General features: G+C 42.8%; 1 protein-coding gene across 7 annotated transcripts in view; it reads right to left on the reverse strand.

The window, feature by feature from the left end:
• The window catches only part of COL16A1 (collagen type XVI alpha 1 chain), a 194,917-nt gene that overhangs the window by 114,890 nt on the left and 63,754 nt on the right, over nt 1-16,273 (reverse strand). For all 7 annotated transcript variants that reach the window (XM_088462141.1, XM_088462137.1, XM_088462143.1 and 4 more), the window contains exons 10-13: nt 13,390-13,425; nt 12,310-12,336; nt 2,913-2,975; nt 164-205 (exon numbers count right to left, since the gene is read on the reverse strand). In XM_088462141.1, coding sequence (XP_088318267.1) covers nt 164-205; nt 2,913-2,975; nt 12,310-12,336; nt 13,390-13,425 — 168 coding nt within the window. The remainder of the gene's footprint in view (nt 1-163; nt 206-2,912; nt 2,976-12,309; nt 12,337-13,389; nt 13,426-16,273) is intronic.

The raw sequence follows: 16,273 nt of genomic DNA on the forward strand, positions 1-16,273 counted from the left end.
AGTGAGTGCATTGAATTCACATTATTGACGAATATATCCAGATTATTTCAATTATATTTCAGTAACCCTGCATATAAACATGATTGGATTTAGAATATTCCATCATATAACTACAATAACACCATCTGTAAGGGAATGTGGGCATGCTGTGTGGGTCACTTACCTGCAGAGCTCCTCCTGGTGACGTCCGGATGCAGTCTGATCCCTGATGTGAAAAAGAGGAGAATTGGGGTGAGAATGAAAGAGGTGTTAACACAGCAAAGAGGAACATATGTGTAATATTTATAATGTAAGTGTGCAGCAATTAGAGAGCACCTACACAGACAGCTGTTTTGTTAAGCTGCATTCCCATTACTAACTATAGGTACAGCTCACATAATGATAAAGACAGCTAGGGCTATCACTTGGCTATAAAAACAGGTGGCAATGTTATTAACTGAACTGAAACTAAAAACAGCACTGCCACGATTATTATCAGTCCGTATCGCTCCAGACTTTTCCATTTTTAACAAAAATGTCCCTTTTAAGTATTAAATGTAACTTGCAGGGGCAGTGATAGCGATGAACGCTGTGCCTGTAAGTTTCACCCTGAGTTTATTGGATGAGTCTTTCACATTGGCAAAAAACTACTCTGGAAAATCTGATATTGCGTATGCACACAATGTCTTTTTATAGAGCCAGACAGAGACTGCGGGAGAGGGATCGTAAGATCCCTCTCTTGCGAAAATGCCTCCATAGATTTAAGGCTGTTTATGGCATCTGAGGATTGAGTAAACCAATGGGGCCAAACTCGGAAAAGCTTCGGAGTTTAGTACAATGGTGTCAGACCCGAGTCCCCATAATAATGTCAACTACAGTCTGCAGCGCTAATTAGCCTTCTGCAAGAAATTTTTGATCTACCTCTCTCTTTTCATGGAGGGGTGAGGCATAAAAAGAGAGAGGTAGGGCTGAATAACAATTTGCATCCCAAAGTTCCTGAATCTCTTATGATTTACTTCATAGCCATAAATGAGAATTGAACAACCATAATTTTAGTAAAAACAATTTCATGCAAATGGTGGCTCTAATATATATATACTTATAAGTTATAATAAAGTTGTAATGGTGGTGTCTGTAAACAGAATTTTTTTTTAGAAATGTACTCCTTGGGCCTGTATATGAACTATGGAGGCAAACATTTTTTTTTTCAAAATTTTTGTTTGTCTGTCTGTCTGTTTATTTCGGTATCACGCAAAAACTACGGGATGAATTTGGATTGCGTTTTTAATAGTGTATAGCTTATGCTGGGCATACACAGCCAGATAAAATGTCTGTCAGACCGACAGACATTTTATCTGGCCGGCTGCCAGCCGCAGATGTCGCCGGCATACACTGTGAGAGAAATCTCACAGTGTATAGCCTGACATCCGCGCTCCGCCCCCGGGGGAGGAGACATTTCCCTGTTCCTTCCGTAGGAAGGAACACAGGAAATGTCTGTCTGTCGGCCGTGCTGGGCATACACTGCCCGATGCGGCCGACAGTTACCGGATAAATATCGCATCGGACGGGCATGCTGGACAATCCTGCATGCCCGACCGAGCAATATTAACCCTCGGTCGCCCGCACACACGCTACAATTATCGGGGCGATCCGCCAATATCAGGCGGATCGCCCCGATAATTGTAGCGTGTATGGCCAGCATTAGTCACCTAGAAAGAAACTGAGGTATGTATTATCTCAATTTGACAGGAGGAAGCGGAACAATAAAGGAAAAACCAGACGCTTGACACTCCTCAAGCCAAAAATAATTAGATTATACTGTAAATATAATTTTTAATAAATTTTATAATTTTTTTGGGGACAAATATACTTTTAGGGACTGTTTATGAACGATGGAGACAAATATTTTTTTATCAGAATTTGCACAGGCTCCTCGAGTCCAAAATGACTATATATATATATATATATATATATATATATATATATATTGTAGTCCACAAAATCTTAGATGGAAAGCATAATTCTTGTTATTGGTTCCTAAAGCGAGTGTATGGTTTTCTTAGAACTAATAAATCCAGATGATGTTTTTCTCGGTGTGCATAAATGGGAAAAAAATTGTGTAATAAGTTGAAATCCGTGTGGTATACACTTTGGGATGTGATTAGTATTCCAAGTATTCACTACAGGTGACTATGGGCCTGATTCAGGTTGGCTGCGGATGCACGCACCCGTATGCTGCAAAAATATGCAAATAAATGCGATCGCACGGCAATCGCAGCACTATACCAAGATGCCCATCAGCTTATAAAGCTGCACACTTTGAATTACATACATCCGCAAGTCAGCGAAAATATCGGTAACACCGTGATACATCGGATCCATACGTAGAGTTGTGGTTGAGCATGACATGCCTCACAACCTGCGAAGCTTCCTGTCGCAATGTAGTGCTCTGGTTGCATATACTGTTGCTGGGGTTTAATTATACACGCCCCTGCAACGGTGTTCAAATGCACAGACACACCTGCTTTTCTTCGACCACCCCTCTTCTTCACCCCCAAACGATGCTTCCTGTCATTAATTTCTGTGTGCCGTTGCGTGTCCGCTGCGTTCGTATAACCGATCGCAGTGGTCAGCGAACTCAAACATTGTGCGTCCGCAGCCTTGCGATCCAACCTGAATCAGGCCCTATGTCCTCCACCTTTATGGGTAGGCAAAAAGATGGCATATCGTACTCACACAGAGGGTGCATAGGATCGCCTATAAAGGCTTCTTTGAATCATAGGTCATAGTCAGTTAAATTGCCGAAAAATGTGGGTGCACAACACATAATTAAATAAGATGAAGGGCCAGGACTGTTGCCAGTATCTAAATGACAGGCAGCAAGTACAAATTAAATGAAGAATTAACAAATACAATATCTGAATATTACTTACACGATCTCCTTTCTCCCCTTTTGGTCCATAAGCTCCATACTGTCCTCTTTCCCCTTTATGACCCTGTGTGAAGGTAACAGTATATGATTATACTCACAGATTACCACCATGCAATATAAAGCACCACAACACATATATAAATTCCATTCTGACAAACAAAACCAACACAAATTACTGTTACACAAAATACACTGTATGACACCTATCAGCAGGCGCAGATTTCACCTTTCAGAACCCCAGGGCACAATTAGGATCCCCTCACTCATTTGCCTTGCGGCTCTGCTAGAAACATTATTAATTTATGTTTTAAAAATGTTACTCCATTTGGACCACTCCAGGTGCAAGAGATAATTCCCTATGGATTTAGGAGACTAATAAATAGAAAAACTAGCTATTTGGGAGAGTGTCTATGTTAATCAAATTACTTAAAATCTGTAGTTTTTCTTTTAAGTACTATTCTGGAATTATATATTCCAGAGGGCCCTGGCTGACAGAGTAGGCTGGTCCTTGTAGTTCAACAAGTCCAAGCATGCTCTAACAGCCAACACAAAGCCAATTTCCCCAGGGAATTTTTTGATATCCAGTTACCGCAGCTGTAATCCGTGCTGTGCATCGGCCGCTTCTGTGAATTGAACGGCGCATGCGTAGCACTGATTACAGCTGCGGTAAGTTACAGCAGGTAGGGAAATGTATCTATTTTCCAAAAAGCTGTCATTGCAAAAATGACAGCTTTTCGGAATAGATACTGATGGAGAGGAGGAATGATGAACTCCTCTGGTAATTAGGTAGAACTCCATGTGAGCTCTAAACCTAATTACCTCCAATGATATTTTAGAAATGATGAATAGGCCCCTAAAGCAGGTTGTCTTGCAGCATCTCCCTATGTTTTGCACCATTCACTGGCCCTTTTATTTTAATTAGATGTCCAGCCCCTACTGAGGAAAAGCATCCCCTCAACATGATACTTCACTATTGTGAAGGTGTTTGCTGAGAAATGAGCATTATGTTTGCGTCACACATAGCATTTTGATATAGGGACAATTTTTGACTCATCTGACCACAAAACCTTATTCCATATTTAGCTGAATCATACTGATGTTTTCTGGCAAAATTCAGATGTGCTTTGATGTGGTTTTCCTTCAGTAATGATTTCTTTCTAGCCTCCTTCCCATACAGACCAGTTACATGCATAGCTATTGATATGGCTGACTGGTGGACCTACACTTCAGTCTAAACCTCTGGACTCTGTAGCTCCTTCAAAGTGATAGTTGACCTCTCTGTGGCTTCCCTCACAAATCCATCTTGCTCTCACGCGACGGCCTTGTCTAGGCATTGCTGGGTGTTCTGGTGCAGCTTCCATTTCCTCACAAATGATCCAACAGTTCTCACTGTGATATCCCTCCACTTGGATATTAATTTGTAGCCTTTTCCTATCTTGTACGTGTCTATAACCTTATCTTTCATTTTCTTAGAATGCTGTTTGGTCTTAATTTTTATCACTTTCCTTCAGATTCACAGTATGAATAATGTTGAACACGCATGCAAGCATAATTCTCAATTTGTACTATTTAAAAAACAAAAACAAACTGTGTGTATGTGTGTGTGTGTGTGTTTACTGGTGATTAGCTTCATTGGCTGCTTGGATTAAATAATTATATCCTTATAGCACGAATTTCAGGAAAATGTCTCTCCCGTTATTCCGCAATCATGTCTACACTGCAAGTGGCATTAAAAATGGGTGTTTTCTAGTAAGAAATGCCTACCGGGTGTGGCTACGATCACCATAAGGTGGTCTCGCCCCAAGCATGCAGCAACTTTAGAGCATAACTAACTGATATGTTCAAGCCTGGCAATCGCTACAACAGAGGGAGTGTCAGGGATTCCTGGTTATCTGCTTTATTATTTCCTTGGTTTATGGTTGCTCTTATATACTCTGGATGCCATTTAAGTAGTATAAAACGTGCAGCTTTGGTTTGGGCGTCGTCCTTCACACCCAGTATTAAAAAGAGATAAAAGAAAACAATGTGCTGTTTTTAGGGGCATTACTTTCTGTGTGGACAGGTACACATCGATTTCCATTCTGCAAATACTGTAAGTGCAACAGTTTGGTCTTTATGGGGTAAATTTACTAACATCCGTGTCCTGCTGTTCATTTTTATGAACGATTATTTTAAATAAATTCGGGAATTTAGTGTACCAAGCTTCCGTGTTTGTCAGGATCGTGTTTGCCGATGGTGTATGTGATAGTTCCTACCCATGTTTAATCTCTGTGTTTCCTGCCCGACTTTCCCTACCGAACAAGCAGCCTGGACATATCAGTGAGATACGTGCATGTGTGTAAGTAACTCTGGGGTCTATTTACTAAGCAGTGTTAGGAGAAGTGAAAAGTGACGAGTGAAAAGTGATAAGGTGCCAGCCAATCAGCTCTCAACTGCCATTTTTTAAACACAGCCTGTGTGATAGCAGTTAGGAGCTGATTGGCTGGCACCTTATCACTTTTCACTCTTCACTTTTCACTTCTCCTAACACTGCTTAGTAAATAGACCCCTGAATGGTTAATTAAAAAAAAAACCCACTACGTTCCCCCCACCAAAGCATAACCAGCCCTGGGCTCCTGACCCAGTCCAATCAGAGGCCACTCTACAGTTAGTGGCCGCTGATTGGCTGTGACCAACGTGGCTGACAGTCAACAGCATGTGGGTCACAGCCAATCAGCGACCGCTAACAGTAGAGCGGCCTCTGATTCGCTGTCGGGCCCAGAGAATGACAGAAACCACGCGGTCTCTATCATTTACCGTGGTAGAGATGCATGTGTTAACACATACATCTCCGAAATTAATCCTGTAATCGTGTTTTTGTTTTGCCAAGTCCCGTGGAGCCTACAGTAGAAGGAGACCGAAGCTACGCCAGGAGGTAGGTGAGTATTGGATTTTTTATTCACAGGTAAATCATGAGACTTCTGCTGGAGAAGGGAACGGAAATATCTGGCAGGCAGACGGTAAGTATGTGTGAGTGTGTGTGAGTGTGTGTGAGTGTGTTAGGTATGTAATAAAGTTATAACTTCTACGGTTTGTGAACTGTCTCTTTTTTTATTATTTTCTTTAGAGTGGTGGTACGGGTGCCGGACGCCTGCTGGCACTTGTAGTTGCACAAGTGCCAAAAGGCAGGCACAGTGGCACCTGTAGTTCCACTGTAAAAATAGTATAATTCTAATTTTCACACTATTACTCCTGCACCCACTGGCCAGGGGTGCAGAGAAGAGCTCCGGGCTTTAGCGCAAACCTGAGGTGCTCAGGAGAGGGAGGACCCTCTATTGGCGGGTCCCCACCTTCTCTGAGATGCCCGGCTTGTGCTGACTAGCTTGGGGTGTTAATGCATTGGCCAGGGAGATCCAGTGAAAGGGTCCCCTGGCTGTAGCATTACACCCGGTGCTGGTTTTAAAAATAGAGGGAACCCACACAATTTTTTTCTCCTATTGCTAAGTCCAGGACTGGCTCTGGGAACCTTTTTCCCTGAGTATTTTTAATACCAGGACTGGGTCAGGAGCCCAGGGCTGGTTATGCTTTGGGGAGCACATAATTTTTGTTCAAATGTAACCATCTCTTTAACAACAAAAGGCAGAAACATACACGGATCACACTGATCTGTGTATGTTTCTGCTAGACATGCTGCTCAGGAGGGGATCTATTTGTGAGTTCTATTTTTACACAGTGTTTGGTTTTATTACAGCCGTGATTCTAATAACAAGTTTTGGTAAATTCTGTGTTGTATTCCTGTCTAGGGAAAGTATTGCAGCGGCTCAGGAGCAGGAGTGGGGATTCAGGTAAATGTTTTTTTTTGTGTGTTTGTGTCTTTGTCTGGCACTGCTGGGGGGGGCACTACTGGGGGCACTGCATAGGAGGGACTACTACTGGGGGTGCTGTATAAGGGGCACTACTCGTGGCACTGCATGGGGGGACTACTACTGGGGGCACTATATAAGGGGCAGTGCAGAGGGAGGACCACTAATGGGGGCACTGCATGGGGTGGCTACTACTAGGGGCATTATATAAGAGGCAGTGCATAGGGGGGACCACTATTGGGGTCACTGCATAGGGGGGACTACTACTGGGGGCACTGCATAGGGGAGACCATTACTAGGGGCACTGCATAGCTGGGACTACTACTGGGGGCACTGCATAGGGGGAACTACTATTGGGGCACTGTATAAGGGGGACCACTACTGGTGGCATTGTATAAGGGGCACTGCATAGAGGGGACCAATACTGGGGGCACTGTATAAGGGGCACTACTGGGAGCACTACATAGGGTACCACTACTAGCGGCACTGTATCAGGGGCATTACGGGGGGCACTGTATAAGTGGTACTACTGGGGGCACTTTATAAGGGGCACTACTGGGGGCACTGTATAAAGGGCACTGTATAAGTGGCACTACTGGGGGCACTGCATAAGGGGCATTGTATAAGGGTGCATTACTGGGGGCACTGTATAGGGGTGCACTACTAGGATCACTGTATAAGGGGCACTACTGCTGGCACTGTATAGGGGCACTACTACAGGGGGCACTGCTACTGGGGACATTGCATAAGGGGCACTACTACAGTGGGCATTGCAAGAGGGGCACTACTACAAGGTGCATATGGAATGGAATGTTCCCAGAGTGACGAGAAATGGTGGTGTGTCATGTTGCCATGCCCCCATTTTCCAGTGGCCACGCCCCTTGTGTAATGTGACCATGCCCACCTTTTTGCTGCACACCTACTTAAGGGGGGGGCTCTGTTTTTTAACTTGCCCTGGGCTCCAAATACCATAGTTACGCCACTGCTACAGGGGGTGGAGCTTTAGAAAATCAATTATAAAAAGGGACTTTACATAAAACGAATCTTATGAAAAATACATTTTGGCCCAGGATATTACGTCATACTTAATGAAAGGTGCAGGAACTTAGTTCCTGCTTGTTCCTGCTGAAAAATAGCACTGGTTGTAGTTATACTTAGTATGTAAAGCTCTGGGCAGAAATGTGGTACAGGGGGGGCCCGCACCGCACACACTGCACCCATATTACTTAAAACTTACCTCTCCGAGGTCCCGCGCCGAGTGTCAGCGCTGTACAAAAAGTCAGAAAAATGGCTGTGGTATGGGGGATGGGTTCTAATGATGCCGAAGTTATTGCACTACAGAGGAGTGGAGGAGACCTATAGACACTAGGGGGGTTGGGCAAATCTAGAAGTGCCACAGACTTTAAGTCCCTCTATATCTCCCACCATGAAAGGTAGAAAGATGGGGTTACCCTCATTTGAAAGAAAGGAGTCCCCTCTTTCAAAATGTGTGCCCATATATAGACTAGTTTCTGGTGAGTACACTGATCATCAGACTTTAAAGCTCTGCACTACAGAAAAATAATGCAGTCCAGGCATGAAATCTCCCCTAATCTGGCTACCAAAATTAAGGGGCCCCTTAGTACTTATTGTCTGTTCATCACTTGTGATCACAGACAGTGTTACATCACACTACAGAAAACGTGCGTTTTCCATATGTATCCTATATGTATTTCCATATGTATCCTATCACCCACATACTGACACTTGCATCCTTGTGGGCACCTATACAGGTACTTCAAAGCAGGGAGTCCCCTCTTTCAAATTATGTGGCCTACTAGTAGCTATTGTCTGATTATCACCTGTGGGATTAATGTTGAAACTAGAACCACAAAATATTTCTTATATACAGTCAGGTCCATAAATATTGGGACATTGACAGAATTTTCATATTTTGGCCTCTATTCACCACCACAATGGCTTTGAAATGAAACAAACAAGATGTGATTTAACTGCAGACTTTCAGATTTAATTTGAGGGTAATTACATCCAAATCGGGTGAACGGTGTAGGAATTACAATGGTTTCTATATGTGTCTCCCACTTTTTAAGGGGCCAAAAGTAATGGGACAAACTAAACAATCCTAAATCTAATTTTCACATTTTAATGCTTTGTTGCAAATCCTATGCAGGCAATTACAGCCTGAAGTCTGGAACGCATAGACATCACCAGATGCTGGGTTTCATCCCTGGTGATGCTCTGCCAGGCCTCTACTGCAAATGTCTTCAGTTCCTTTCCTTCTCTTCTCTTCCCATCACTCTGGTACAAGTTGATCTTTGTCTCATCTGTCAATAGGATGTTGTTCCAGAACTGTAATGGCTTTTTTAGATGTTGTTTGGCAAACTCTAATCTGGTCTTCCTGTTTTTGTGGCTCACCAATGGTTTGCATCTTGTGGTGAACCCTCTATATTCACTCTTGTGAAGTCTTCTCTTGATTGTTGACTTTGACACATATACACCTACCTCCTGGAGAGTGTTCTTGATTTGGCCAACTGTTGTGAAGGGGTTTTTCTTCACCAGGGAAATAATTATTTTGTCATCCACCACAGTTGTTTTCCATGGTCTTCCGGGTCTTTTGGTGTTGCTGAGCTCTCCGGTGCATTCTTTCTTTTTAAGAATGTTCCAAACAGTTGATTTGGCCACACCTAATGTTTTTGCTATCTCTCTGATGGGTTTGTTTTGATTTTTCAGCCTAATGATGGCTTGCTTCACTGATAGTGACAGCTCTTTAGATCTCATATTGAGAGTTGACAGCAACTGATTCCAAATGCAAATGTCACACCTAGAATCAACTCCAGACCTTTTACCTGCTTAATTGATAATGAAATAACAGGGAATAGCCCACACCTGTCCATGAACTAGCTTTTGAGTTGATAGTCCCATTACTTTTGGCCCCTTAAAAAGTGGGAGGCACATATTGAAACTGTTGTAATTCCTACACCGTTCACCCGATTTGGATGTAATTACCCTCAAATTAAATCTGAAAGTCTGCAGTTAAAGCACATCTTGTTTGTTTAATTTCAAAGCCATTGTGGTGGTGAATAGAGGCCAAAATCTGAAAATTCTGTCAATGTCCCAATATTTATGGACCTGACTGTATCTTTATGGTGTTTTTTTTTTTTTTGAAATCACATTTAGGGCTCTATTTATTAACATTATTTTTACTAAAATAAAGTGAAAAAGGGTGTTTTCACACCCTTTTCACATTATTTTAGTTTCACCTAAAGTTACTACAGGGCAATTGGAGTAGAATTCGTAAAAATTAACTTACCTGACTCCAGGGACCGGTGGTCGGGGCTCCGGTGATGTCTCCCCTCTGGTCAGCTGGTCTCCCATGCTGCACTGCGGCCCGGTCATCAGGTGATCGGATCCCAGTGCAGTATGGGATATCACCTGAACGGGGGACATGGAAGACATCACCGAAGCCCGGATCATGCAGGTAAGTGTAATTAAGGGGGGGGGGTCGCAGGGGGGGGTCAGCAATTATGGGGCGGGGCTTAATGATGGGGGGGGGCTTAGCACAGGGGGGTAGCAGCCGGTCGGCGCATGCGCGGGGCACTAGTCACTGTATTTTTTTGCGAAAATACAGTGACTAGTGTGCGGATGGGATTTGCAGGGACAGAGCTTTCTCGCAAGCTCTGTCCCTGCAAGGGATTTGTAGTAAATCCCTGTGATATTGCCTGAATTCAAAATGCAAATTCAGTCGGTAATATCACACTACAATCTGCATTGCAAATGCGGATTGTAGTAAATAGAACACTTGGTCTTGGTTCACTTTGTTTAAATTTCAGTTATAAAACAAAACAATGTATTGGCCACTTTGGGTACATTTTATTTGATTTGTTATAATGAGCAAAAAAAATATGGTATTTTCAGAAAACACAAAGACATGGAAAAAACAAGGTATAATATGTTTGAGTAATAATAATAGAAATAAAGTCTATGGTATTGATGTTGAAATGTGACAAGCGCTAACGCAGCAAAATTGCCTTAGCACAGGGATGAAAAAACCCTCAGCAGCGAAAGGGTTAAAAGGTAAAAAAAAATTGCACCATCTGAACCAATATATTTGCAATTTTTTGGATGAAAAAAAACTTCACATGAAATCTGTCATTAATTACATTTTTGTTAAATTGCGCAAGAGGCCAGTGCTGCTACTGCAGTTACTTATTTTGTTTCTTAGGAACATTTTTAACATTTACTACTTTATTTTACAAAAATAACTGAAATTTTTTTATAGACTACATTCTTTTTTACCTCCAAATTAAACTTTAGACATTTTAAGTAGGTGTTTGTTTTTTTATCCATTTCTTTGGATAACGACACCTCTATGTCTCCTGAAAAGCAGTTGGAATGAGTACAAGGACAAATATTCCAAGCAGCATATGTGTGTACATTTAGTCCAAGGTTTCTAGAGTATATCAAACTTGTGTAGACAGCTCTTGCTCAATGTCAGTATGTCAGTTGTTAAAGTGAATTTTCAATTCCATAGAACTTTGTGGTTAGTTTTCATTTTTAAATAATGTATGCAGTAAAGTTAATATTAGCACAAGAAACATGCTTGTGTAAATATTGGTAAAATAAGTGCAGCCAAGTGAGTCGGTGGTTGTGGGGGTGAGAGACTACCTAGACCCCTTTAGGGTACTGGGTGTGCTAGTGAGATATAATGATGCCGCCTGTGATACTACCATGATCATTTCCCCTGCCTTGTTGAAGGCAGCGCCACTTTGCACCATAGTTATGTGTACAACGCGGGGCTGCAGCTGCACCCTCTCCTGTGCCACAGGCCACAGCACATGTCCTGCATTTCTGGCCGCTAAGAAGTGGGAATTAGCCCCTTTGGTGCATGCGCAAGCCAGAGCCACACAGGAGGGATCCTTCAGATCCTTCACCCGAAAAATCTTGCAATCTATAGCCAATAGGCTACTATAAACTAAAGCCATTTGAAGATAGTGTTAGCGGCCGGAGCTTGGAAAATCCAGCAGCAAACCTATGGGGGCTGCAGCTCTTATCAGAAATGGAGGGACCGCAGCAGATATTTGCTGCAGACCCTCCTTGTTACATCTTGGGGATAATTAATATTTGCGGGTATCATACCGCAAATATACTTTAATAAATAGTCCCCTATGTGATAATAATATTAAAATGAGCAAAAGGGGAGAACATTGAGCAAGCTTGGAGTCGTTCACGTTCACCCAGCCTATAGTTTTATGCCTGCTTCCTGGTGGTGTAAACTCTGATTATCAATGTGAAGTCATGGGCACGCGTAACTAGGCACACACATGCCAACCAATGTACATTTGTTTCCACTGTATAGCAAAGTAATAAAAACATTCACAGTGAGAAGTAAGAAACATTTATAAAACATATTTATTCCACATTCCCGAATTGTTTCATAATATATGTGGGGAAGGATTTTTGGTCAAAGAACACATGATAATACTTTGGCACAGTAAAAGAATATAACTATAGGAATATATTCCAATGCCTGAATAGCCTTATAATACCGACACTTACCCTGGGCCCTGGTGGTCCCACTGTGACCTGTAGAGAATAAACAAAATTAGACTGCAAGCCAAGCAAGGTTTCACATACACACATGCAAATTAAGACAAGTCCAGAGAGATTCCAGATAAAATGAAGACCATATTGGTCATGCTACATTGCAGGAATTGTCTTTGATGAAATATAGGTAGGGGTGAGGTACAACAGAAAAATATCTCAATTTAATTAAATATTGATTTATTGATTAGTTTTTTAAATGTACCATTGTGAATGTATTATTGGAGGAGCAGCTATAGAGAAAAATAATGGCTTCCACTGTAATCACAACAGCAAATAGAAAATAATGTTTTTATTTCCTTTAACACTCCTCCGCTATTCCCATCCCTAAATGGCCACCATCCTTCTCAATTAGGATTCCCCATGTGTCTGCTTTTGTTAGGATTTACTAAGCTACTTTCCATGTGTGTCCTGTACATACGTATCTGCTTTTTATCAAACACACACAAGCAGAAAGTAAGCTGTACTGGACAGGCTAAGACTTGAACTGCTGTTCAGACTATGTATGCAGTAACAGTGTTCTACACAAGGAGCTGCAATTATTAACAATTTTGTTATCTCTTTCATGGAGATGTCTGGATATTTTAAGACACATCCTTCGCCTACAGGCTAAATAACCATGAGATGACCCCAACACAAGCAAAGCATGCAGACGGATTGTTCGCCTTTCCCTACAGTACATGCATAGGATATATACATTAAACACCTCCCACAGGTGAATGACACCTGGTGATATATACAGCTGCGTTTCTTCTTACATTTTTTCCATCTTATCTCAGTGGTCTAAGTAATGAAACTACTCCTGTCATGTCAGAATTCAATCCAAGTACAAATCTAAAGCTGTTAACTGTCTCACAGCTATAATACAGTATGGATGTCAGGAGAGTGCAGCAGACTTTACTGTATGCTAATAATGTTGTCCATATGCCTAACCCTAAATCCCCCCGGGAGTCCCTAAGCCCCCTTGGTAAGAAAAAAAAGTTAAGAAACTCAATTGTGCAATAAGTGCTGAGTGTGTGTCGGTGGTCTACTTACATTGGGCTCTGGGAGACGAAATGCACATGATGCACACTGCAAAGGAAACAGAAAGGCAAATTATTTCCACGGAGAAATGTCTTTCAACAGCTTTTACAAATCAAATAAGCTAAACAGGAGGAATACAATTAGTTTTACACAGCAGAAAGAGAATACTTACATGCATAACATACAAACTACCATTTATACCATTATACCATGAGAGGACTGATGTCATCAACAGTCATACAGCTGGAAAATGATCACTCACACACTTGCTAGGAATATACAGGGAGATGTATAAACTCCCTAACTTGTAATTGACCATAGCATAAGAATAAAACTACTTAAATGGGAAGAAATTAGTTTTTCCCAACCTCTGGGTTTAAAATGGTCTCAGGCCTATACATCAGCCTTACGCCTCACTTATAGCGGCAATTCTCATGCTGCTATAGCTCTTCCTGCTTTGCTTCTTATTGAGGTGGAGCAGGACGCAATAATGTTGGGATGTATTAAGATCTCAGCCACCAAAGTGGGGAAGAGAAAACTCCCCCCTCCAGCTATCCTGCAAGTCTAGCAGCACATCTTCCTGCTGCTGACGCACTGTGTCTTGCCTCCTGGTCAATCCCAATCCACATATGCAAGATCTTGCAAGCATTGCGAGATCTCGTGCGCAGACGGACAGCTATGAATGTTGCCGCTGTTTGGTACATATATTGGCAGATAATGCTGCTATGTGAAAAAAACAATAAGCCACAAAAGTGCGCTTATCATTTCTGGTAACATCTGTATGATTGACATTGCCATACAATAGTGAGCAAAATGATTACCTTTACGTTATCTACTTTCATACATGACGATGTTCGATGTAAGTGTCAAACAGCTGGTGATGTGGCACATTACCTTTTTGTACTTCCCCCTCATTGCTACAAGCTATACTATAGCAAAAATATGGTAACTACTGTAGAATATAGTTTATCGCTAATGTGCTCAGAGTGCTCTATAAGTTTCTGGCTTTGCGTTGAACAAGGTGACAATGGGCCTGATTCAGAGATATATGCTAATCACACAACCGCTGCATCCTTGTATGTAACGGCTGTGTGACAATATGCTAATACCGCAGGAGGTGTCTTGTATAAATAGACGCCTTCTGTGATCTGCTGCTGCATCCGGGGACACAGCATCTGATTATCTACGTGAACATAGGTCATTTGAGTTAACCAAGGACGCAGTCATTGGCTTCAGCACACCGAGAAAACAGGGGAGACATGCCCCCTGACGCCGCTTCTGTTCTGCCCGTAAGCGTCTAGGACACTGAGGGTGATCTTGCAGAACTAAATCTGCACATGCACAGTGCTGCATCTGCCTATGCGCAGATCTCACACCATCGGAGATTTACGTATATCTCTGATTTAGGCCCTCTATATACTCTGACTATGTGCTGTTGTTTATATACTGTTGTAGGGGGTGTAGTATATTTTGTCGACATTCATCATTTCAACTTGGTCGTAATGTTAAGCATTTTGACATTCACCGCATCAACATTCATAATGTTGACATGATTAGAATGTCGACAAAATGTTCCTGGTGGTCTAGTTGTGACTTGTCTTATTCGGCCAGTCAAATGGATCCTGCAGCCTAGCCCTAACCTCCTCTCCCGCAGCCTAACCCTCCCCCTGAACCCTAACCCCTAACCCAACTCTCCCCCTAGTGCCTAACCCTAAACTCCCTTCCCGCAGCCTAACGCTAACCCTCCCCACCCACAGCCTAATGCTAACCCTCCTCTCCCTTCCCGCAGCCTAACCCTAACCTTCCCTCCCGCAGCCTAACCCTAACCTCCCCTCCTGCAGCCTAACCCTAACCCTCCCCCTACAGCAGGGATGGGGAACCTCAGGCCCTGGGGCCATATAAGGCCCGCGGGATCATTTGGTCTGGCCCTCTGAGCTTTCTTCTGCTAGCCTCATCTGGCTAGCAGGGAGCCTAGAATGGCACCCTGCAGCAGGACTCTATGCAGCAGTGTCGGCTGGAGCGTCCTTAAAAGGATCACCCCGCTGCCCTTACAGCTCCCCGCAGCATCCTCAGGATGCTCCAGGCATTGCTGTAATCACCGGCGATTGTGACTCCGTCCCCGTGTGACGTCACATGGAGGGGGCGTGGCCTGCACCAGGCCCGCAAATTATGTTATATATATCAAAATGGCCCTTGGCCGAAAAAAGGTTCCACACCCCTGCCCTAGAGCCTAGCCCTAACTCCTAATCCTCTGTTCCCCGCAGAGTGTCAACATTTAACATGTAGACATTCGGCATATGCCAACATGTTCAATGTCTACATTTCAACAATGTCGACATTATAACTGTACATCATACAGACAGACACCTTTCTGTATTTACAGCTGTCCAGAGCAAATGGCACTGATGCAGTTCCGGGTGCCAGGATCCCCGCCCTCTATGCACAACGTCATGTCGTCACACGCAAAGAGTGCGGGGCCAGCATAGGGTTCTCAGAGCCCTTGTTTTCCGGTTTTGTCATTGACTATACCTACTTTTCTGCTAATTCTGCAGAAATTATTTGGAAAATGGCGCCAGCTCCATTTTCCTGGAGATATGCACATGCATAGCAAAGAAATGATAGGGAATATGGCACTGGCACCAATTTTCTGGAAACATGTGCACAAGAAGTAGTCTCTGTCACCATGCCATCCTCTTCTCAATGCATGTACTGGGGCTCACACTGAGGGGGGCTCACACTGAGACTGCTCTAAGGCCTCTGAGAAAATGCCTATGGATTGAGACATACTACATATTATTGTGCATGCTCAGTGTACTTCCCTGTTAAACGTACATCCGATTCTACAAGAGCCACATAATGTTTAATGATCTACACATTATTATTGTGTGTATTACAT

The sequence above is a fragment of the Taudactylus pleione genome, unplaced genomic scaffold (assembly GCF_031769625.1).
Source record: "Taudactylus pleione unplaced genomic scaffold, aTauple2 ptg001153l, whole genome shotgun sequence".
Lineage (NCBI taxonomy): Eukaryota > Metazoa > Chordata > Amphibia > Anura > Myobatrachidae > Taudactylus > Taudactylus pleione.